Here is a 21941-nt window from a genome sequence, read left to right as displayed (position 1 = left end):
GGGCGGCGGGGACGCGGGCGTCACACCAGGCCAGCGTCTCCTCTCCTGCCTCCGCGCAGGCACCAAGTCTTTCAACATGATGTCCCCGACGGGCGACAACTCAGAGCTACTGGCTGAGATCAAGGCGGGCAAGAGTCTGAAGCCGACGCCGCAGAGCAAGGGGCTGACCACGGTGTTCTCGGGCAGTGGGCAGCCGGCCTCCCAGGTAGGCGATGCGACAGACGCCCCAGCCCCTCGACCCCGCCCACCCGGCACTCAGCCCCGCCGCTTCTCCCCGCAGCCCGACTCGCCGCTGCCGCTGGCCTCGCCGGCACCGTCACGGGCGCGGAGCCCCACCCCGCCGGCCGCGGGGTCCCAGCCACTGCTCAACGGCAGTGTGGCGCCGGCGCCGCCTGCCACCCCTGCGCCGGGCGTGCAGCTCGACGTGGAGGCGCTCATCCCCACGCACGACGAGCAGGGCCGGCCCATCCCCGAGTGGAAGCGCCAGGTGATGGTGCGCAAGCTGCAGCTGAAGATGCAGGAGGAGGAGGAGCAGAGGCGGAAGGTGGGCGGGGTTGGGCTTCCCAGAGGGCCCTGGGGTCCGCACCTGGGTCCACAGCCCATGCCCTACATCATCCCCCAATCTGCCCGGGACCTTTCAGCCTCAGACGGCTCCCATTACCTTTGGGAAAAAGCACGATTGGGCCACCACCCATCTCCTGGGACGGTTCCTAGTCTCCACCGCCAGCACCACCCCCCAATAGCCTGTCCCTTAATGAGATGGCAGTGTTTATCAAAGTCTAAGATGCCCTCAAATCGCCTGTGATCTTATTAAAATGCTTTTTCTGATTCAGGTGCTCTGGGTGGGGATGGCATTCTGTACTTCTGACAAGCTTCCGGGTGAGGTTGACTCATCCAAGGGACCACATGAGTAACCAAGAGGCTTTTGGTCGTAGTCAGACTGGCCTGGGCTCTTTCCCTGAACTACCACTTTCCACTGATACTGAGCTTCATCCAGCCTCAGGTTTCTCATCTGTCGGATGGGTTGATCATCCCTGGCTGGCAGGATAGTTTGCCATTGATCTGCTCAACAGACATCCCCCCGCGCCGTCTATGTGTTACACACTGTTGTCGCCTCTGGGGATTCACGGTGAATATGTCAGAGCCGGGGGGTGTCAACCAACAAGCAAGCACAGGACCTTAGTCGAGTGATAAGTGCCCCCAAGGAGACAAAACAGGGCAATGTGAGAGAGTGAGCAAGTGGGGAGGTGCTCTGATGGGGAGGGCAGAAGACTGGGGCAGCCCTAAACCGACCATCCTGTTCGGGTTTGGGGTGGTGGTAGGCAAGGAGAAAGTGATGTCTCAGGTAGACTGGGAAGATGAGGAAGAAGTGGACAGGGGAAATAGTGGGTCAAAGAGCGAGCAGGAAGGACCGGGGAGGTCTGACAGTCAGAGTGGGTGTGGTAGCTCCAAGACAGTACCACTGAAGGGGGTGGAGTGGAGACGTCAGGAGTGGCCAGATCACTAAGTCCTGGCCTTGAAGACGATGGACTTTCTCCTGGAGTAGTGGGGAGCCTGGGAGTGGGGTTAAGCGGAGAAGTTGGCATCGGCATATTTGTATTTGGGAAACTTCTTTGTGTGTGGGACTGTGGTGGGCCAGGATGAACTGGGAGGCCTGTGAGGAGGTGACGGCAGCCCCTCCCCCCCCACCTGGGCTGGAAAAACCTGGCACTAAAATGAGGAACAGATGAGACTGTAAGTGCCTGGCAAACCTAGCTCTGTAAGTTGTATTATTATTCCAGGAGTCAGAGAGGGTGGGAACAGGGGTGATAGCCACAGCTTCAGCCACTTTACGGGCCTCTCATTCAGCAGTAAAACTGACAGCATGGACAGGGAGGTCTTGGGCCACAGGGGAGTTTGATTAGGGGTCATCTGTCTGGGGTGAGGAGCGGCCTCGCTGGGATCTGGCCTCGAAATCGCAGACCTTGGATGGGGAGGGAGATGGCTGCCGTCTGTCGCAGCTTCAACGCCTTTTGCATGTTCCTTTGGTGGTGTAATGAGCGACCGAGCCAGGTGTGGAGACCCCATCTGCCGGCCCTGCCTCTGCAACAGTGCCCAACGACCGGCTGTGTCCCCGCCAGCGACCAGAGTGGACACTGCCCAGCGCCTGGAGCGGCGGCCTGGGCCGAAGCCTCGTCCCAGTGTAATCGCCCGCCGGCCAGGCGCGGCCCGTCCCTGCAAACGCAGCCCCGCGGAGCCATTACACCACCCGGGACATGCAAAAGGCGCCCCCGGCGGCCGCTGCGAGAGCCGGGCCAGAGGGAGACGCGCCTCCCTCCCCTCTCTTGTCTTCCCCGCCTTAGCTGACGGCCGCCAGCTCGTGCTGCTACCCCCGCGAGGGCTGGAGGTACTCCCGCGAGCACAACGCCATCCTCGGGCCCTTCGGCGAGCTCATGACCGAGGCCGACATCCTCCGCATCGAGCAGCAAATCGAGAACCTGCAAGTGTTGCACAAGGCGCAGAAGCTGGAGGCGCGCCTGGAGCAGCTGGAGTTGGAGCTGGAGCAGCTGCTGCCCATCTCGGCCGCCCTGTCGGCGCCGCGCTTCACCGTCGACCCGCGCCGCATGCACGGCCGCGCCGCCAGCCTGCCTGCCTGGTGCAGCAAGATCTCCACGCTGCTCAAGAGCATGGCCACGCTGCTGGCCGCGCTGGGCGGACGGCCCGCGCACCTGGCCGAGCTACTTGCCGCCGATACAGGCCAGCCGCTGCCGCCGCTGACCGACGCCCCCTGGCGGCCGGGCCCGCTCTGCTTGGGCCGCTCGCATTCGCTCAGCTGGTGCCGCGAGGCCGTGGCGCGCGAGATCCTCGAGTGCGGCGTCTCGGTGCGGCACCTCCGCGCCACCTACGAGCGGCGCGCCCAGGGCTCGGCGCCCGCGCGCGGCCCGCCCCGAAAGCTCTCGCTGCCCGCCGGCGCCCCGCGCCGTGAGCCCATCCTCGAGGAAGACTACGTGGCGGCCGGCACCGGCGAGCCAAGCGCCGCCGCCGCCAACGGCCTGCCGGCCGCGGGGGAGCCCCTGGGCGTCCTGGGCCCGCCCGAGGCGCCAGGCCGCCAGGCGGCGCTGCCCGAGCCCGAGCAGTTGGCGCGCAGGCCGCCACCCTCCACCGAGCTGCGAGGCGTCCAGGACTACATCGACATGCGCAAGGAGCGCATCGTCTACCTTTTCCTGGAGCACTGGCGCAAGTGGACCTTCCGCGGCCCCGGGCGCCACGCCCAGGTGCGCCTGCGCAGACTGCTGCCCCGCGTGGTGGCCGTCGGCGCCGACCCCGGCCCGGAGGCCGCCGACGCCTCCCAGCCGCCGGCGGGCGATGGCCCGGACGAGCGGCTGCTGCGCCTGCTGAAGCAGCGGCAGGTGGTGGGCAAGCTGCTGGGCCACTGGCGGAGCCTGCTGCGGCAGGTGCCGGCGCGCCAGCCTCGCGGCCCGAGCCTGGCACACGGCTTGTACTGGCCCGAGCACTTCTTGCCGCCCCTCGACGGCGGCGCGCCCCGGCGCTACGACAGCCTCACGCTCGACCTCTTCATGCTCGGCTACTTCCAGCTGCTCGAAATGGGCCTGAGCCGCGAGGAGCGCAAGTTTCGCCACCTGCTGTGTTACGAGATGTTCGACCGGCTGGGCAGCCACCCGTGGGAGCTCATCCGTCTCTTCCACCGCGTGGTACTCGAGGAGGTGGAGGCCGGCCGGCGCGGCTGGAGCGACGGCTTCGAGGACCTCAGGCGCCAGTTCTTCGGAGACACCCCGGAGGCTGAGCCGGCCCGGGAAGAAGAGGTGGAGAAAGAGCAAAAGGAAGGGACAGATAAGGAAGAGAGGGAGCCCACCGAAGAGGCCGCTCCAGCTCAGACGGGCGACTGGCCAGAAGGGCAGCCAGAGGCGCCGGCCCCTGCGCCGCAGCCCCCGTCCCCACCCCCGCCAGCCGCGCCTCCCCCGACGCCGGACCCTCCTAGTTCCGAAGCCCCCGCCGAAGAACCCCTGGAGCTGGTATCTGAGATGGGCGAGTTCAGCAATGAGGACATCTGCCGGTACATCGACCGCAGCTTCTCCTTCTGGAAGGAGAAGGAGGCAGAGCTTTTTGACATCTGAGCCGCAGAATTCGGAATTTACCCTCAAGCGTCTTCACCCGGGCCTGGATGCCTGTCTGATGCCCTCCAGAGGTCAGAATACGGCAGGAAGAAACCAGGACCGGACGAGTGGCCTTGGAAAAGCCAGAGTGCCCAGAACCAGGCTGCCTCAGCCTTTGAGATCCCACGGTGGCCGGTTGTGGGGTGTTGGCCGGAATGGGCAGGGCACGGCACAGAGCCAACCAGGTGTCCCCCCTCTGGCTCTCCGGCGATGCCTGGCTCCGTGTGGAGCCAGGTGGAAGAAGCAGCCCCTCTGAGTGCGGGACTTTGGGTCCCCGTTGGGGCAGTGTGGCTCTCTTTCTCTCTTTGGTTTTTCACTGGAGTTCATAGCTACCTGTTTGGCTGAGGTCAAGGGAGCCACATGTGCAGTGTTCGTGTGACGTGTCCAGACCCTTTCTCCTCTGTAACATGCAAGTAATAAAACACTTTGCTGTAAGCTGCCTGTGTTGGATGCCCCCCCCCCATGTCATTGCAGCCACACGATTGTAGAGCTAGCGTCTACCCCCTCTCAGAATAGGACAGGCATGGGACAGAAGGTCCTTCACAGTGGAACCAGGGACCGGCCTGAGCCTCTCTGAGCAGGCAGGATCTGTGGAGGTCCAAGTATGAGTCTGCCCAGAGATTCTGGGCCAGGGGCCTGGAGCCATCTATCCACTCCCCTTGCCCCCCACCTTGGGGAGTCTCCCCCTCTGCTCCTCTCCTACGCCTCCTACTCTCAGCTCTGACCTCTCCGGCGCCGCCTCTGGGACACGGGGGCCTGAGTCTTCATCCATTTGCCCTATAGAAGGGCATCAAAAGAGTCTCTTCCTGCGACCCCATCTGTGTCCCGTTGTCCCTGACTCATGCAGGTCCCCTGGGTGGGGGAGCACCCCCGCTGACCCCCGTGTCCCAGCCCATGCTGGCCCTGAAGCCTTGTGCTGTGTTTCAGGAGAAGGAGGAGGAGGCCTGGCTGGCCAGCATGCCCGCCTGGAGGCGGGACATCCTGCGGAAGAAGCTAGAAGAGGAGAGGTGAGCTGAGGAAGATGCGGGGCTTGGCAGGGTGTCTTGATCGTGTCCCTGAGGTGGTGGCACCAACTAACACCATCTCTTTTCTTCCAGGGAGCAGAAGCGGTGAGTGTGGGGCTGGGCCCAACCTGTGTCCCCTCCCCCCACCCAGTCGCAGTCCTTTTGCCCCTTCCTCCAGCCCCATCTTGAGTGCATCCCCTTGTCACTCAGCCCTGTTAGCACAGTGTCTTTGCTCCCAGTAATGCCACCAGACCCCTCTCCCCCAGGAACTTATCCACTGCACCTCAAAGTCTTGCTCTTACGCTATAATGACCTGTCCTCAATTACCCAGCCCCCATCTCCCGTTAACCTAGCCTTTCTGCCTTGCAGTTAACCCAACCTCAGTATTGATAACCTAGAGCATCTGTCCCTCAGATCTTTAGTTTCTGCCCTTAGTAATCTAGCCGAGTGCTGTCTGATAGATGTATAAGTTGAGCCACATATGTAATATTAAATTCCTAGCCGCCACAGTGAAAAAATAAAAGGATGAGTGAATTAATAGTCTATTTTACTTAACCCAATAATAATAATTATGAAAATCATTGAGATGTCTTACACTCTTTTTAAAAACTAAGTCTGCGAGATGGGATGAGCATTTTGCATCTACAGTGCGTCTCAGTCCCGACATTTCATATGCTCAACAGCCACACGTGCTTAGCGGCTACCTCATCAGCAGTGCAGGTCTAGCCATGGTCTAATAACCTGCCCCTAATCACCCAGCCCCTGTCTCCCAATAATGTGGTCCCTCTGTTCCCCAGCAGCCCAACCCCAGTCCCCACGAACTCGGGTCCTAGCCCCCGCACCACGCCCTCCTCACTCTCTGTCACACTGTGACCCAGCACCTCTGTTTCCAGTAACACCCCCAGCCAGCAATAACCCAGCTACAGCCTCTTGCTTTCCCAGCTCCTGTGTGTCCCCCAGTGACCCCAGTCTGCCCCCAGTCAAGCTCCTCTGTCCCCAGCAATCCCGCCCACATGCCTCCTAACCCACCCCCTGTCCCCAGTCACCTACCCCTACAACCCATTGCCCTGCCCACCATTCATTAGTGCCTCTGTCCCCAGCAACCCCGCCCCTGCCCTCAGTAACCCACTCCTTGCCATCGGTGACCCCCCCATGGGGCCTGGCCCACCCTCTCACCCTTGCCCGGGATTGTGCCCCCCACCCCACGCCCAGGAAAGAGGAGGCGCGACAGAAGCAGGAGGAGATGCAGCGGGAGAAAGAGCAGTCGGAGAAGCTGCGGACGCTCGGCTACGACGAGAGCAAGCTGGCGCCCTGGCAGCGACAGATCATCCTGAAGAAGGGGGACATCGCTAAGTACTAGACGCCGCCCTCCTGCTCGCAGCCTCGAGAGCTTGGGGCCGCCCCCAGACCCCGCCCCGGCCTGCCAGGCCCGGGCCGAAGGGCTGGGAGCCGCGCCGCCCTCCCCTCCCGCGCTGGAACCCCTCCTTGACCCCTTCCCCGGGCAACCCACTCCCCAACCCGCCCCTCCCCGGCACCCGCATCCCCTGCCGCGGGCGACGCTGGAGCGCGCCCGCCGCCGCAGTCGCCCAGAAAAAGTGCCCAAGCTGTTGACGCAAAAAGACGCTGCTTATTTGCATGCCTACTTACATATATTTGCATGTCCGTTGAATGTCAAAGTGTGCAGAGCTCTCCCCAGCCCCGTGGGTGGTGACTTTGTTTTCCTGCGGGTCGCGCGCCCGGCTGCCGCCCCCTCCCCTGCACCCCGGAACCCGCGTCGCTGGCGCATCCTGGGCGGAGGCAGGCCCCGCGCTCGGGGAAGGGGTTTTCCTCTCTCCCTGACCCAGATCAGCGCCCGGCCCAGCCCCGGCCGCATTTCCCATCCCCGCCGAGGGTTTCCTCTCAGTCATTTGTTTACCAGAAACGATGAAAACTGCAAACTGCCCGTCGGGACAGAGTTGCCGCTCCCGGCGCCCCACCTCCAAGTCTGCGCGCCGTCCCCAGCCAGGCCCCGCACTCCCCGGCGGACCCTTTCACTGTCCTGGTGGAGTGAGTGGAGGACGAGGGATCCTGAACCTGTGTCTCCAACGGCTGCCTCCCCGGTCCCCGCCATCTCGCACCCGCATTAAAGCTCTCTCAGCCGCGCGGCGCTCAGGCTCACTCTCACACGTCGTCACCGCGACTTCCTCTCCTCGGGGTAACTGGGCCACGGCGGAGCCGGAGGGGCAGGCTTGGGCTAAGGGCCACACTGGCCTCCACCGTGGGTGGCAAGACTTCTGGCCCTTTCGACGCCCCTGGGAAACCAAGCCTGGGCCACTTAACACCCCCTGTTCCGCGGAAACACCAAGCAGCAGCTTTTTTTCATAGATTTAATAATACCAAGGCCTCAGCCAAACACAGGCCGAGAAACAGCTGATGGTCGTTGGCGCTTCCTCGCCTTAACTGGAACCCTGGGGGCGCGCAGGGGTGAGGCTGGATGGCGCTGCTACGCAGGGCCGTGCCAGGGGCTTAAGTGACATTAAATGTCTACACGCATAAGTAACCGTACTTAGGGCTTCTGCAAGGGCCACCAGAGCCTCGAAGTGGCGGGTGGGCCCCGGCGTCACGGGCCACGCTGCAGGCGGCTCCGCAGGTCCTCGGCGCAGCCGTCCAGCCCCATGCGCTCCAGGGCGGCGTAGACGGCGCCCAAGCCCGCGGGCTGCTGCTGGCGCCAGCGCTTGAGCATCTCGTACTGCTGGTCGCGGAAGCGCCTGACCTCCACCTCCACCGCCTCGATCTCCGCCTCGCGCAGCCCCAGCGTGCGCACGAACTCCTTCCAGCGCCGCGCGGGCACCGCGTCCATCACGTCGTAGAGCTGCGGGCCCGGCTGGAGCATGGCGGCCGCCGAGCCTGCAGGGGGCGCTGGCGAGGGCGGGGGCGGCGGGCCTGCGGCCAGAGAGAGCCAATGGGGAATGCGGGCAGGGGCCAAGGGGCAGGGGCCCGGCAGGGCAGGGAGGTCCACCTGGTCAGTTAGGGGACGGGAAGTGGGCAAGTGGCCTCAGGAAAGCACAGCTTATCACCTCGGACTCAGGAGAATGGGGTCAAGGCCTCAGGCCCCTGAAATCCCTTACCAAGAGTTCTGCTGGGCAGCTGGTCCCAGGACCAGGTCACCTCCGGGCAGGGCGCCTCCTGGGCCTGGGGAGAGCCAGACGTCCAGCTGCTGCCTACCAGCTGGACGGTGCAGACCTTCTCACTGCTGCTGGGTGTTACCAGAAGGGTGGGGCTGCTGTCCGGGGGTGAGAGGTGGGTGGCCTGGAAGCCAAGAGAGGCCCCAGGTCAGCCTCGCTTGCCTGGCTCTGGGGCCTCTGGCCAGGGGTGGGCATCCCTGGCTCAGTCAGCAAACATCCCCCAGTGGCCGTGCTCTCTCACTGTGACCCAGTAGCAGAGCTATCTCTTCTGCCTGGAATGCCCTGCCCCTGCTGCCCCCTCCTTGTTCTGCCAATCCTGGTAGAGGCCTCGCCGTGGTGACACTCTTCCTACTGAACTGTTCGCTCCTGTTTACCTGTCTGGACCCCCCGTAGACTCAGAGCCACTTGAGGACGGGCCCTGAGCTGCTCTCACTCACTGATAACTCAACACATGTGTTCGTGAGGTCTACTCCGTGCCAGCTACCAGGCGCCGTGCTGGGATCACGCGTTATAATAAGGCCCAACCGCTCAGCTCCGGAAGGCTTGCTCACTCTCATCCTAGAACACTACTGAGAATCTTACCTGCAGGGGGGTCAGAGCCTCCACCCCAGCTTCACCTGTTGAGAGACACAAAGAGAGTCTAATCAGCCACCAGGCAAGGCTCCGGAACCTGCGTCCCTCTGCACCCACTCCCAGCACTCCCTGCCTCAGTTTCCCCCACTGCATCAGGCTGAATGGGCTCTGGGCTACCCATCCTGACCCCAGGCCTCTAGGAACGTGGGCGCGTGTGCGCTTACCAGGAATCATGGCCTTGCAAAGCTGGCAGCGGCGGTATGTGTAGGTCAGGGTGGCACCAAGCAGGAGTGGGACCACCAGGCCTGCCAGGAGCACCTGGACCCAGAACACTGAAAGAGCAGCTGGTGGGTGGTGGGTGGTAGCCATCCCCCACCCTCCCCTCAGCCCCTCCCAGCTCTCCCACTGGCGTTTCCATTTCACCACCTACCCTGCCTCCAGCCACAGACAGCCACACAGGGCACAGGACAGCCCCCAAGGGTGCTCCTGCAAGGGGAGGGGATGCGGTGGAGGGTGAGGGAGTACACACCGGGGGGGACTGCTCAGGACCACCTGACATCTTCTCCATCCTGGAGGCCCTTCCCTCCAGAGAGCCTCACTCTACCCAAGAATGTTCCCCAAGTACTGCTGAAACGTCACTGGTGTCCATAACGATAACAACAAACACTACTTATTGAGCTTCTTCTAGACTAGACTGAGGGTCACTAGAATGTCAACTCTGGGATTTGCCTGTTTTGTTCCCTGTTGTTTCCCCAGCACCTAGAACGGTGTCTGGAAATGACAGATGCTCAAGAAACACTTGTGGAGCAGATGAGTGAATAAAGTTAGTCACCCCTTAATCAGAGCCCTGGGGAGAGCCACTAACACCCCCACGTTCAGATGGGGAGGCCACAGATCGGAGAGGTGAAGTAACTTGCCCAAGATCCCTCTGAGAACAAGGGGCAGATCTTGAGTCTCAGCCCAAGTTTTGAAACTATATTAACGCGACTCTCTCTGTAAGTGACACATCCTATCCTTGATGTAGGGCTGGAAGGATTACTAAAGGAAAGTATGACATAAAGTGAAGATATGCCCCTTTATTTATCTGACATAAGGTGAATTCAAATTTCTCTTTACCATCCAGTGTTTGCCTGAAGTGGGACCCACTTACCACGGGGCCAAGCCCCCTCCTCCCTGACCCTCGATCCCCACTCTGCTCCCAGCCTCCCTTCCCCCAGCCCAGGCAGCCAGGAAGTTACGTGGGGCAGGACACGCAGCTGTTGCCATATTCATAGAAGCCGGGCAGGCAGGTCCCACAGTGAGTGTCTCCGCTGGAACCTGTGGTCCGGGAGATGGTGTGGGTCAGGACGGGAGAGAAGGAGGCAGGGGAAGGGTGTGGAAGTAGACGGCCCGGATCGGGGGTACCCACAGGGGGCCCGTGTGTGGCGGTGCAGGGCCTCACAGTCTGGGCACGGGTGGCAGCGAAAGGGAGAGCTGTGGGGACACTGGCTGACGACGCAGTCCATGAACCAGCCTGGCTTGCAGCCGCAGTGGGTGTCCGCCACCGCCGAGCAGTTCTTCAGGGCCACCTGGGAGGCTGGCAGGGGGATTTGGGAAGACGGGGGAGAGCAGAGACTGTCAGAGCCAAAGAGCCCCACAGAGAGGCAGGACAGGTCCCCTGGAGAATGGAGATGAGGAGACCAGAGACAGGGCCACCCGCAAAGTGAGAGAAATGTGGGGATCACCACAGACCAGAGGCTGGAAGGTCACCAGGATGAGAGGGCACAAAGGCATCCTGAGGCAGGATCAGGGTAGAGGGCCCCGGGGTGGGGTGGGCACAGGGCTCTCCCAGCCAAAGGCTGGGCTCGAGCCAGCCACTTTCTTCAGAAAGACCCTGGCCAGGGCCTGTCCTCCAGAGCCGCCCTGCCCCCAAGCACTAGGCAGCCCCTCACCCTCCTCATCACAGGCCTGGCAGCGGGCACAGCGGGTCTTGTGGTGGTTCTCCCAGGCCAGGAAGGTGCCCCGGGGGCACGGGAGACAGGTGGGGATGCCACAGGGCTTTGTGCAGGGGGCCTTCAGGTAGTGCCCTGTGGAACCCAACCTGGGGTCAAAGAGGGCTGCCGCCTTTCCCTCCGCCTTCCTATCCCGGGCTCCCTACTTCCCCCCCAGCCTCCCCTCGCCCCATCCCTGGCCTGCCTACCACCACTCCCCAGCCCTCCTGACCCCCGCCTGCCCCACGGGCCCTCACTTCCCGCCACGTCCCTCCCACCCCTTCAGTCGCTCACCTGCTGGACAGCCCCTGCAGCAGACCAGACCACTCCTCTTCTGGAAGCTGTGCACACAGTCACACCTGGGGCTGGGAGTGCTGCCCTGGCCCTGGGCACCCAGCAGGAGGAGGAGGAGGAGGGCCTGGGGGACAGGGGCTGCTGGCTCCCAGCCTGGCTGCCCAGGCAGGGGACTCTCTCTACCCGGTCTCCCCACCCTTCAGAGGCTCCAGCACTTGCCCACAGAGCAGCCCACTTCTCAGGTTCTTGCCCCAAAGGGGTGCCCATGGGTGGGGCTCTGGACTAATTTCCTTCCCCTGTGCACAGACCAGGCTTGGGAGAAGCAGAGAAGAGGGTTCCCGCCAGCCCCTCTCACAAGGCTGGGCATCAGGCGGTCCCCACCCCCACCCACGCCCTTGGTAAGGTGGGGGGCCCTGATCTTTCTCTGTCTGGGGCCCCCAGATCCCTCCGGCCCCCGAGAGGGTGTTTCCTCTCGGCGGAAGGGCCCCACCCCGGCTGAACCTCTAACTAGGTCGGAAGAGGGGCCGGCCCAGCCCCCAGCGAGGCCGGATCGGAGACTCCTATCCCCACCCCCACCCCATCCCCGCGTCCCCTTCCTCAGCCGCCTCGGGGACTCAGGCCCCGGCCAGGCTCGAGGTCGTGCCCCCGCGACCCCACTCACCGCAGTCAGCGCCGCCGCACACGCCCTGGGCCCCGGCTCCATGGCCCTGGGCGCCACGCTGGGCCCTCGACCCGACCCGGGCTTCCCCGCTCCGCCCGCCGCGGGTGGGGCCCAGGCCGGCGCCCGCAGGCCCGCCCCGCCCACCCCGCGCCGCCCGAGGAGCCCGCCTAGGGGGAGGGGGAGGGGGCAGGGCGGGGCCGCCGGTACCGGGAAGCGAGCCCCCAGGCCGAAGCCCGTACCTGAGCTCACCTGAGGCGGCTGGTGGGCGAGGTGCACACAGCACAGGGCTGCAGCCAGGTCCCACGCCTGGGTTCTAGCTTCAACCCTGAGACCAATGCTTCCTAGGGAGGTGACCTCCCCTCTCTGGGCCTCAGAGCCCGCCCTCAGCCATGAGGGGTTGGGCCAGAAGTACCCAGGTGGGAGACCCACCCTCCCCACGTACTGCGTGCCCCACCCCCCACCCCGCCCTGGAGGGGAGTCCTAGGGGGCACTCTCAGCAGAACCTGAGACCATGGCCCACTCTGGCATAAGCTCAGAGGGGTGGCTCAGGGCAGGGCCCTCTAAGGTACCACGTCGGGGAGGGCACCTCGTGGGGGGCTCTAGTGGTGGACCTCATGTCTGCGGCAGGGGACAGGGGTTGATCTTGGGAGTACAGGTCAGGCGATCTCCGCCCCACTAATTCACTTCTCCCACAGTCTCTTCCAGCGGGGCCCCACCAGAGGGAGGGGGCGGGAGCCCAGGGAGGCGCCCAAGTGCACCTGAGTCCCGAAAGGGGGGCGTTCCAAAAGCAAAGGACTTTTTCCGGTGGAGTATATACAAGTCTTTATAAAAGAATCAAAAGCTCAATAAATATGCAACTTTACACAGAGCCCAACCCAAGGACTAGGTGGGTGAGTAGGTGGGAGGGAGGGAGGGAGGTGAGGGCACGGGAACCGTCCCATTTGGGGCCAGATGAGGGTGGAGGTGGGAAGGGCTGCCTGGGATCCCAGCCCTGGAGCCCAGCCCAGAGGCTAGAAGCTGGTGACTTCAGGGAGTAGGGGGCAAGGGACCCTGCCTAGGCTGGGGGGCAGAGGCACAGGCAGGCTAGTGACAGTGACGACTGTGAGGGGGTCCTGCAGCCTGGGCCTGGGCCTCTGCTGAGCCCTCCTCCACTTCCATCCAGTCTGGCAAAGTGCAAATTGGGCCCTGGGGGCGGTGGCAGGGGTCCTGCCCAGCACTCCGGCTCGTGCACACATAAGGCGGCAGCTGGAGCAGGGGCCGGCACACCCCAGGAGGCGTGCTGTCTGCTGTCCCTTGGTCAGTGGCACCCTTGGGAGCCTCCCTCTGCTCAGACCTCCCTGCAGTGGAGAGGAGGGGAGAGGTGGTCCTTCCTTGGCTGAAGGCATTCGGAGGGGCTCCAGCCACCCTCTCCTCCCGACCGGAACCCTCAGGCCTCTTCTTCACCACTGCCCACTGTTTCATCCTCACCAGGTGCTGAGGCCGGTCTCAGGCTCCCTCTCCCATACCCGTCCCCAAATGCCACCTGCTCCCCGCCATGATAGTGCCCCCAGCACACTGGGCCACCTGTCCTCCGCCCCAGGCCAGGCCACTCACGAGGCAGTGAGGGTGGAGTTAAGCAGCAGGGTGGTCCTGATTCGGTAGAGCTGGGCCAACGTCAGCTTCCTGTGCTGGGCAGAGGTCCCTGGGGGGGGCTCAGGCTGGACCCTGGGCGAGGCCCCCGAGGACAGCTCTCTGCTCCTCCTGGTGGGTCCTTTGGGCTCCCCACCTGGGCAGCCGGCTCCACCCTCCAGCTCTGACAGCTCGGGGCCACTGCCAGGGCCTGGTGCCCCCTGGCAATCCCAGCTGGGCCCAGCTTCCTGAGGGGAACCCTGAGTCCTGGTGCCAGGGACGGTAGCAGCCAAGCAGAGTTCCGACAGGCTGCGGCTAGGGGCCGGGGGCGCTCCACGGGTGGTGGCCCCCGATAGCAGCTGGAGGAGACTGGCCTCAGATTTGGACTTGAGCAGGTGGGGCAGACAGGGCAGCAGCTGGACAGGAGTGCGTCGGCGGAGGCGGGGCGAGGGTGGGGGTGAAGGGGCTTGTGATGACTCTGGGGGCCGGAGTGCTGGCTCCACCGTAGAGGCTGGGGCCATAAAGTCTTGCAGGGAGGTCGGGGAGAGGGTGCCGTAGGCGGAGTCCATGGAGCAGGAGCGGCCATCCACTGGGCCCAGGGGCAGCAGCTCGCTGGTGGGCGTGACAGATGAGGCGGTGGTGCTGAGAGAGGTCTCGTCTGATTGGGAGCTGAAGGGGCCGCCCTCGAACTCGGGAGAGGACAGCATCTCCCCAGGCTCCACCACCACCATGGCCAGGGTCTCCGTGGAGCCATCAGAGACACTGTGGAGCCGAGAGGAGAGTCAGCCCAGCCGAAGGAAACCAAGATGGCCTGGTGCAGCCCACGCTGGGCAATGCAGAAGTCTACAGCCTCTGCCCTCCTGGAGCTCAAGGCTCAAGAGATGGCAAGCAGGTGGCACCTGAGCCCACAACACAGGTATCAATAATGGTGTCTGTCGTGACCACGGCATCTCCTGTTGGATACAGTCTAAGAATCTTCAGCTCAGCTCCAGGCAGCTACCACTAATGTACCAGATTTGGCACTCAAGTTGAAAACCGTTTGCCATCCTCCCCCGGACTCTGGTAGGAGACAGAGCCCCCGTCCCCACCCCCACTGGGTTCACGTCATAAAGCCGTTCAGAGGAAACGGATGTGACCGGCCCTGTCCAGTGCTAATGGCCTTGGGGTCAAGAGTCCTGGCTGGAGTACCTGCCCTGCTCTGGCTGGCTGGGTGGTCCTGGACAAACGTACCAGCGCTGCGAGTCGAGGCTGTTGCTGCTTTTGCGCAGGATGGTAGGGGAACTGGCCGCCGAAGTGCTACTCTCCCCTCCTTCCTCCTCCTCGTCTTCCTCCTCCTCCTCTTCCTCCTGCTCATCCTCCTCCTCTGCCAGGCTCTGCAGGTGCTGCTGGCCGCCTGGGTGCTCCTGCACGCGCAGCTGCTGAAGCTGGTTCTGCGGGTGCGGGTGCACAGGGCCCCAGCGGGCTGTGAGCAGCGGCCCCCACCAGGCCGCCCTGCCAGCCTGCCCACTGCTCTGCTCTCACCTGGGCATCGTAGATGGCGTCCACCCAGCCACGGCACAAGGCCTGGCCGCTGGCCTGGAACGTGTAGGCCCCCACGGCGCTGTGGAACTCGTTCAGGTAGATGAGAAGGAAGGATCCTGGTTAGGAAGGGCTCGCCTCAGCGCTGGCTGAGACCACGGCCCCTGCCCGTCCCAGGCCCTGCACAGGGGTGGCGGGGCCGGGCTCCTCACCAGGGTCCCGAAGCTCCCGGCACACGATCTTTTCCACCAGCAGCGGTGGCCTGATCACCTTGGTCCTCTCTGCCTTCTTCACCGCCTTGGTCACCAAGAGCAGGTCGGTGAAGAGGAAGCAGTACACGTCCATCTGGGGGACGGGAGGCCGCGGGAGGCCAGAGGTCAGGGCCACGGCAGGGACCCTCAGCCTGTCTGTGGCAACACCCTCTCCTGGGGGTACTGGTGTCAAACACCTCCCTTCCCCCACTCCCCACGAATCTGAGAGTAAAATTCAAATGAAGGGCAAGCTGATTTTCTTTCATCAAGTGATATACTTGTGATTTATGCCAGTTAAAAGTTTACATTAAAGAGGAAAAGGAAGGTGGTTTTAAAATCACGCTTTGTAGGCTCTGGGTTACACAGTGCCTGAAAAATTAATAGCTCAGTAGCAAGACTCTGGGCTGTTCCTGTCCTGCTCACAGAAGGTGCCCCCTCCTTCCCACCAGGAACACATGTGGCACTGGCAAGTGGGCCAGAATGGCCCCTGATGGGCTGGGACCCAGCTGCTGTATTTGTAAAAAGCAAGCGGCAGGCAGATAATCATCCCTCATACGATCATAAAGTCACCAGTTCTTAAATTGCCACCCAAGTGACCGGGCAGCTAAGAATCACAAGAGGTCCCAAGGAAGGGGTGTTCGAAACCCACAGGGTAAGAGGGGGTGGGGCGAGGGCCCTGGGTGTGGGGTGGAGTCACCTTGCTGTCCTTCCCCTCCTTCATCCTCAGGCTCCCTTCCAGCAGCAGCTGGCGTGTCTCCTCAGGGGAGGCGCCAGGGATGGGTGCCGTCAGGTCCAGATGTAGAAATTCCTTCAGGAGCTGGGGGTTTGGGGGGGCAGGTGCGGGAGAGGTCAGAGTCTGACTCCTCATCTCAGCGGGGAGTCCTCCAGAGAGATTCCCAGCATAGCCTCCCATCTGTCTGCCAGTTTGGCCCTTCCTCGCTCCCAGCAGGGCCACAGATGAGGCGCCCACCTTGTCCACCTCGTCGTTGCTGCCCTCCACCACCTCGTAGGCGTCGATGCGGCTCACCACGGCCGCCAGCCGCTGCCTCTCCTGTCGCTGCCGCATGCACGCGTTCACGTGGTGGATGAAGCGCTCCACCGAGCCGATCTACGGGTGGGCCAGGGCAGTTCAGGTACAGGGCCGGAAGGGGCCGCAAGCCAGGGAGGGACCCTGCCCGCCGCCCCAGTTACCATGGTGACGACGGCCTCCTTGGCGCGCGGCTCGTCGGTCTTCCTTAGCACCGACTTGAGCAGCAGCGGGTACTTGGTGAGCCGCTGGTGGGGCTTGGCCAGCATGTCGCTCAGCTTCAGCCGCTGGCACTGCTGGTGCTTCTCGGCCCACTGCGGCGGGGAGGCGGGGTCGGGGCTCATGGCAGGCCACGGCCACCTCCAGCCCCCCCTGCACCTGCCGCCCAGGTGGGCCCACCGTCCTGTGCCCGGGCCCACCAGCGAGCCCCACCCGCCCTCACCGTGACGTAGGCCCGGAAGAGGTCGTTGTCGCGTAGTAGGCCCCGCATGTACTCCATGCAGCTCTCCTCCTCCATGCAGTATCGGATGTAGGGCTTGAAGAGGGAGCCGAACTGGCGCAGGGCGGAACAAGCACAGCACCGGTTACCGCGCGGTCCCCGCGGGCTGGGCCCGGCCCTCGCACTTCCTTACTGCCTTTCGCGACCACCGCAGGGGGCAAGCTTATTGTCCCTGTTTTCCACGTGAGGAAAGCCTCAGCGAAAGCGATCACCCTCGGCCAGGTAGCAAGGGTACACGGCCAGGTGGGGTTCACACCAGGGCAACCGATTCTGAATTCCACGCCTCTGACCACTAAGGGTCATTCGGGCCATCGGTCAGGGGGAGGCTGGGGTGATGGGCAGATGGGATCGGCGCCCAGCCCCGCCTCAGTGTCCCTGCCTGCGTCCGACCCGGCCCGTACCATCTTAAAGCCTTTGAGGAAATCCGCGGGCTGCAGCAGCGCCCGCGTGCGCCGCGCCTTCTCCAGCACCGGCGCCATCACGCTGCCCCACAGCCCGCGATGCAGCCGCGCGATCTCCGGGACGTTGCTGAACAGGCGCTCCGCCTCCACCTGTGGGTGGGTGGGAGGTGCGCTCGGCCCCGCCCCTCTACCGGGCCCCGCCCCTGACCGTCCCCCTCCCCTCCCCTCCCACCACCCGTTGGCCCCGCTCCCACCTTTCTTCAGCACGCTCCCATCCCCACCCCCTGGTTCCAGGCGCCGCCCCACCCTTTCTGCAGCCCCAGCCCCACCCCCTGAGGCCAGGCCCCACCCCTCACCTACTCCACCAGTCAGCCCCGCCCCTGTCTGTCCCCTCCCTTGCTCTAGCCCCTCCCCCCTAACCCGCTACTTTCTGGTACTGTCCCCCCCCACCCCCAGGCCCTGACGCACCTCACACAGCAGCCCTGACTCTTGCAGATTCAGGAGGCAGCACAGGAACAGCTGTGGGGGGCAGGGAGCACTGCAGCTGGTGGGGGGGGGTCCCAGTCCCGACGCCCCACCCAGACTCTTAGGCTCCCCTCTACCCCTTCCCCATCCTGGGAGGCCCTGAGGCAGCCTGGGACAGAGAGGGTTCACACTTTGAGAAAAGACGGCCCCAACGGCCCACCTGGGGGTCCCCCTGCCCAGGCCCCTCCTGGAGGGAAGCTCTGGGACACTGCCCTTGCAGCCACACCTGGAACTCTCTCCTCCACCTCTGCCCTGGCTCAGTCTGGAGCTTCTGCCCCGAGGGTGCCTTCCTTGAACCCACAAGCCCAGGACAGGTGCTCCCCCAAGGTCGAAGTCCCTACACACATCCCCCAGTTTCTACCCATTCTGCCTCCTCGTCTAGGGTGTGGGCTGCTGGGCACCTGGCACATAGCAGGTGTTCAGAAACAGCCGATGAAAGGATGAGTGAAAGGATGAGGTCTGTATTAATCAGCTCAACCTGGCAAACTCACCCCAAGCCCCCTCGCAGGTTCCCCGGGGCCCTTGGGAATCACCTCCACCCCAGGGTGTGGCCCTTCTCCCACTTTCCTTCCCCTCTGTTGCTTGGCACCTGCTTCTTCTGCAAAGGCCCAAACTCTGCTCAGGGGCACCCAAAGGAGGCCACGGGGGGCGGGTAGGCGGAGTGGCTCTGGGCCCACCCCAAACTCACATTGGTGATCACTCTCAGTTTCTTAATGTAGGAGGCCTCTGTGTGCAGGAGCTCCCACACCGCCTCCTGCTGGTGGCACTGCCGCCGGGTCAGCTTCTGCGGGAAGGGCAGGGTGTCTCCAGGAGCCCCGGCGCGTGCCGGGATGGCCAGAGCAGGGGGAGAAGGGTGAGCGGCCCTGCACGCAACCTTTTTCCCAGCAGAGACACAGGGGTCCCCCAAGTTCTGGGCCAGCCACATTTTCACCTCGCCTGAGTTCCTCCAAAGCGGGTTAACGGTGAGAGCAGCCTGGCAGGGCTGTCCCGTGGAACATCCTGTCACCCTAGGAAGGGCCCCGTGGAGTAGGGAGGGGAAGGCCACGGGCGGCACCCACCTCATGCCCGTCGATGAGCTCCCGCCAGCTGTCCTCCAGCCGCAGGCAGGCGTCGTCCTCGTCCTCCTCTTCGTCACCTTCCTCCTCCCACGAGTCGTGGTCAAAGCACAGCCTCCGGGGCAGCCTGGGCAGCCCGAAGAGGCTGTAGGCATGCAACTTGCCCTCCAGCTGCTCCAGTTTGTCCACTTCCTGAAAGGAGGCCTGTGGTCAGGGTCAGGGGTCAAGGCCAGCCAGCTGCCCTGCCCCAGGGCCCACGCGCCCACATACCCGGCCGAAGGCGCTGGTGCTGGGGCCTGAGCTGAAGAAGCCGCTGAAGCGACTGGCCGCCCGGTTCTTCCAGCTGTCACTGCTGCCACTGCTGCTGCTGCTGCCACTACTGCTGCCGCTGGGCAGAGAGCAGCTGGAGGGCGCTGGGGGCTCCTGCCCAGGGACGCTCGCCTCCCCCAGGAACTCCGACATGTTCTTGCGTCGGCGGCCAGGGGCCTGGCCGGGGAGCAGGCGTCAGGGTGGGTTTCCGGGACCTTGGCCAGCCTGGGAGGCAGGAGGGTCTCTGCACGCCCCTGCACCCTGGGGCGCCGCCTCTCCTGAGACCTACACATGCTCTGGGGGCTGGAAGGCCCAGACAGACGCAGCTGGATCCCCCTCCCGCCTGCCGCCCCAGCCAGCAGCATGAAGCGGGTGGGGAGAACACGCAGAGTCACACACACACTCGGATGCACTCAGCAGCCCAGATCCAAGTGGATCCCCGACACACACTCATGAACACAACCAGTGACACACAAAGTCTCGCTCCCCACACAATGTCTGCTTAGACACACATACACACACACAGAGTCCTCGGGTACAAGCAAACTCTCAGAGACGAGGCCCATCACCGTGGGGTATGGTTAGATCCAGAGAGGGCCCCGTATCCTCAAGGCCAGCCCCATTTCCCAGAAGCGGAAAGTAAAGCCCCCAGAGGGAGCAGCGAGGCGCCCAGGTGACCTCTCCTCTGGCCCCTCCCCGTCCCCAGCCCCGACACAGCCCCTCCTCACCAGGATGTCCAGGCTCTCCCGGCGGCTCTGCGGGTCCACGCGCTCCTGGGTGGGGGGCCCGGCCCCGGCTGGCCGCAGGATTGGCAGACTCAGGGACTTGGAGTCCTTCACCCCCTGCTCTACCTTCCCTTCGTCCCCTGGCTTGGCTGGGGTGGCATCAGGGACAAGTAGAGGTCCTCAACGCCCAGGCCCAGTGGAGAAGGGGGCCCCAGTACCCTCTCCCCCAAGGATCCAAACCAAGGCCTGGCTGCCCTCCCCTGAAGCCCCGCCCTGCCAACGCCTGGCACTGCCGCCCAGCAGAGACACCTGTATGGTAATGAGCTTGCTCAAGGCCGTGGCCAATGGGAACCTGAGCCTGGGAAGAAGCACCCTCCCCAAGGGACCCAGCCATGCCCCAGATACCCGGCCCATCTAGTCATCTGCTCACCTTTGACCCGCAGGTAGTGTCCCCCGAACCTGTAGGCCTCAAAGGTGAGGGACAGGGGCGTGTTGGACTGGTCCAGGTAGATATCCACTTTGCCCAGCGCAATGCCTTTCCTTTCAAATACTGGCAGCAGCACCTCCCTGCCCGGGACAGGAGGTGCGTGTGTGCTGGGGGCAGTCACGTGAACCTCCACCCCGTCCACAGCCCCAGCGCCACCCCGCCCACCCAAAGGAAAAGGGAGACACCCAGGGGATCACACACAGGTCCGTGCGCACACACACACCTGCCCACAGAGGTTCACACGCTCCTGCGTGCGTCTACACACGAGACAACACGCTCCTGCCCTCACACGTTCACGTCTACACACCAGGGCAGACAGACACCGTTGCATGTCCGTCCACACCCGTTCACCCCCGCAGGACTGGGCCACGCGCAGGGGCTGGGATACAAACACGGCACCCCGGCCCTCACTGCACGTGGGTGGGGTGCCCACAGGTGGGGGACATGCTTGTTCACAGGCCACCACACAGACACACACAGTCACACCTGCAGGAGGCCACACCTGCCCCCCAGCCCCGTTCTCCCCACCAAGCCCTACCCCAGCGACTTCTTCTTCATGGCTGGCACGATCTCTGTCTCGATATCCACGTTCAGGTCAAATTTCAGCGTGAAGCACTCCTTGCTTGGGTCCTGACAGGACAGGGGTCTCAGTTCCGCACCCCTCGCCCCCTAGCCTCCCCACCCCAGGGTTCCGGATGGGAACCCCAGCAGGGGAGTGAACGCAGGGGTCTCCCAGCCCTCTTCTGCCCCAGGGAGGCACCCGGCATCCCTCCGTGGAGGCAGGAGCTCCTGGAGCATCCCCCACCTGGGCTAAGGTAAGCAGGACCGGGCTACAGGGCTGGGGGGCGAGGGAGGCACACGCTCACTCCAGGCCCCATCCCTGGTCCTGGAACTTAGAGCAGACGGGCCCAGCCTCGGGAACGGAAAGGGCCCGGGAGGGGCAGAGGCTGTGGGCGCCTGCTCTGCCAGCCTGGGGGCTCCTTACATCTGTGTGTCTCCTCCAGGCTTTCTTCTTGGAGAGCTTCAGGCCTGTGCTCTTCCGGTCCCTGCAAGGAAGCCGGTGAGGGCAGAGGTTGGAGGCGTGGGTGGGCCCTCACCAGGGTGGGATATGGGCGGGCCCCAGCTGGCTGCCCACCCGTTGCTGGCCCTAGGTGACCAGGTAACTCAGGTTCGCTCAGGCAAGCCAGGACTCACGAGGGGCTGTTCGCCCTCTGGTGGCCGACCCGGGAGTCACACCCAGCGGTACCTCATCAGGTAGAGTCTGATCCCAGAAGCCCTGGAGGCCCACCCTCCAGGAATCCGGGCAGCAGCAGGGGCCCGGCGGGGTCTCCAGTCAGCTCTTCTGAAGCCTCTTGTCCCTGGCTCTGTGATCTGAGACCCAGCCTTGGGACCCCCCAGGTGTCTGCCGTGCCCACCAACCCCTCACCTACCCCTTGCCATCCACAGAGCTCTCCTCCTCCTCCTCCACGTCCACTGCAGGGCTGGTGCGCGGGGGGCATGACCGGGTGGACACATTCCGAGCCAGGACAGAGCCTTCGGTGTAAAGCGGGAGTGGGGTTGTGCCCGCTCCCTCCCTGGCCCCCTCCTTAGCCTTCCAACACGGCCGACTCCAGAGGGACCAGGGCCTGCTACCGACCTTCGGACCCCACCCCAAACTAGCCAGGGCCCCTCAGTTCCGTGAGGGGAGGGACTCAGTCACTGCTTATCATTTCTCCA

The 21941-nt window shown here is 64.0% G+C and overlaps 3 protein-coding genes across 15 annotated transcripts in view; 1 reads left to right on the top strand and 2 right to left on the bottom strand.

The window, feature by feature from the left end:
* The window catches only part of ESPN (espin), a 31611-nt gene extending 24312 nt beyond the window's left edge, over positions 1-7299 (top strand). For 3 of the 4 annotated variants that reach the window (XM_082467882.1, XM_082467881.1, XM_082467880.1), the window contains 5 exons: positions 60-205; positions 281-544; positions 5082-5161; positions 5252-5263; positions 6371-7299. In XM_082467882.1, coding sequence (XP_082324008.1) covers positions 60-205; positions 281-544; positions 5082-5161; positions 5252-5263; positions 6371-6518 — 650 coding nt within the window. In that variant the 3' untranslated portion in view covers positions 6519-7299. Of the gene's footprint in view, positions 1-59; positions 545-5081; positions 5162-5251; positions 5264-6370 lie in introns of all 4 variants that reach the window. The other variant, XM_082467883.1, reaches the window with a different exon arrangement.
* A 99-nt stretch (positions 7300-7398) lies between these two features.
* TNFRSF25 (TNF receptor superfamily member 25) lies at positions 7399-12436 on the bottom strand (the record flags this gene model as incomplete). Its single annotated transcript, XM_082458632.1, has 11 exons — positions 7399-8080; positions 8266-8446; positions 8905-8939; positions 9120-9227; positions 9326-9381; positions 10134-10212; positions 10304-10471; positions 10827-10961; positions 11160-11206; positions 12070-12161; positions 12407-12436. The coding sequence occupies 11 exons, from the start codon at positions 12434-12436 to the stop codon at positions 7758-7760; spliced, it is 1254 nt and encodes a 417-aa protein (XP_082314758.1). The 3' UTR covers positions 7399-7757.
* A 577-nt stretch (positions 12437-13013) lies between these two features.
* The window catches only part of PLEKHG5 (pleckstrin homology and RhoGEF domain containing G5), a 50962-nt gene continuing 42034 nt past the window's right edge, over positions 13014-21941 (bottom strand). For 6 of the 10 annotated variants that reach the window (XM_082467793.1, XM_082467798.1, XM_082467800.1 and 3 more), the window contains 19 exons: positions 21656-21758; positions 21211-21271; positions 20764-20855; positions 20169-20305; positions 19742-19887; positions 18975-19190; positions 18708-18896; positions 18338-18433; positions 17593-17643; positions 17125-17274; positions 16667-16777; positions 16389-16538; positions 16168-16305; positions 15895-16014; positions 15159-15291; positions 14950-15065; positions 14659-14858; positions 13414-14190; positions 13019-13157 (listed from right to left, as the gene is read on the bottom strand). In XM_082467793.1, coding sequence (XP_082323919.1) covers positions 13148-13157; positions 13414-14190; positions 14659-14858; positions 14950-15065; positions 15159-15291; positions 15895-16014; positions 16168-16305; positions 16389-16538; positions 16667-16777; positions 17125-17274; positions 17593-17643; positions 18338-18433; positions 18708-18896; positions 18975-19190; positions 19742-19887; positions 20169-20305; positions 20764-20855; positions 21211-21271; positions 21656-21758 — 2996 coding nt within the window. In that variant the 3' untranslated portion in view covers positions 13019-13147. Of the gene's footprint in view, positions 14191-14658; positions 14859-14949; positions 15066-15158; positions 15292-15894; positions 16015-16167; positions 16306-16388; positions 16539-16666; positions 16778-17124; positions 17275-17592; positions 17644-18337; positions 18434-18707; positions 18897-18974; positions 19191-19741; positions 19888-20168; positions 20306-20763; positions 20856-21210; positions 21272-21655; positions 21759-21941 lie in introns of all 10 variants that reach the window. The other 4 variants (XM_082467795.1, XM_082467799.1, XM_082467796.1 and 1 more) reach the window with 3 other exon arrangements.

This window comes from Balaenoptera physalus (assembly GCF_965194825.1).
Source record: "Balaenoptera physalus genome assembly, chromosome: 1".
Taxonomy (NCBI): domain Eukaryota; kingdom Metazoa; phylum Chordata; class Mammalia; order Artiodactyla; family Balaenopteridae; genus Balaenoptera; species Balaenoptera physalus.
The sequence above is the reverse complement of the archived record's forward strand: the minus strand, read 5'-3'. Positions and strand labels throughout refer to the sequence as shown.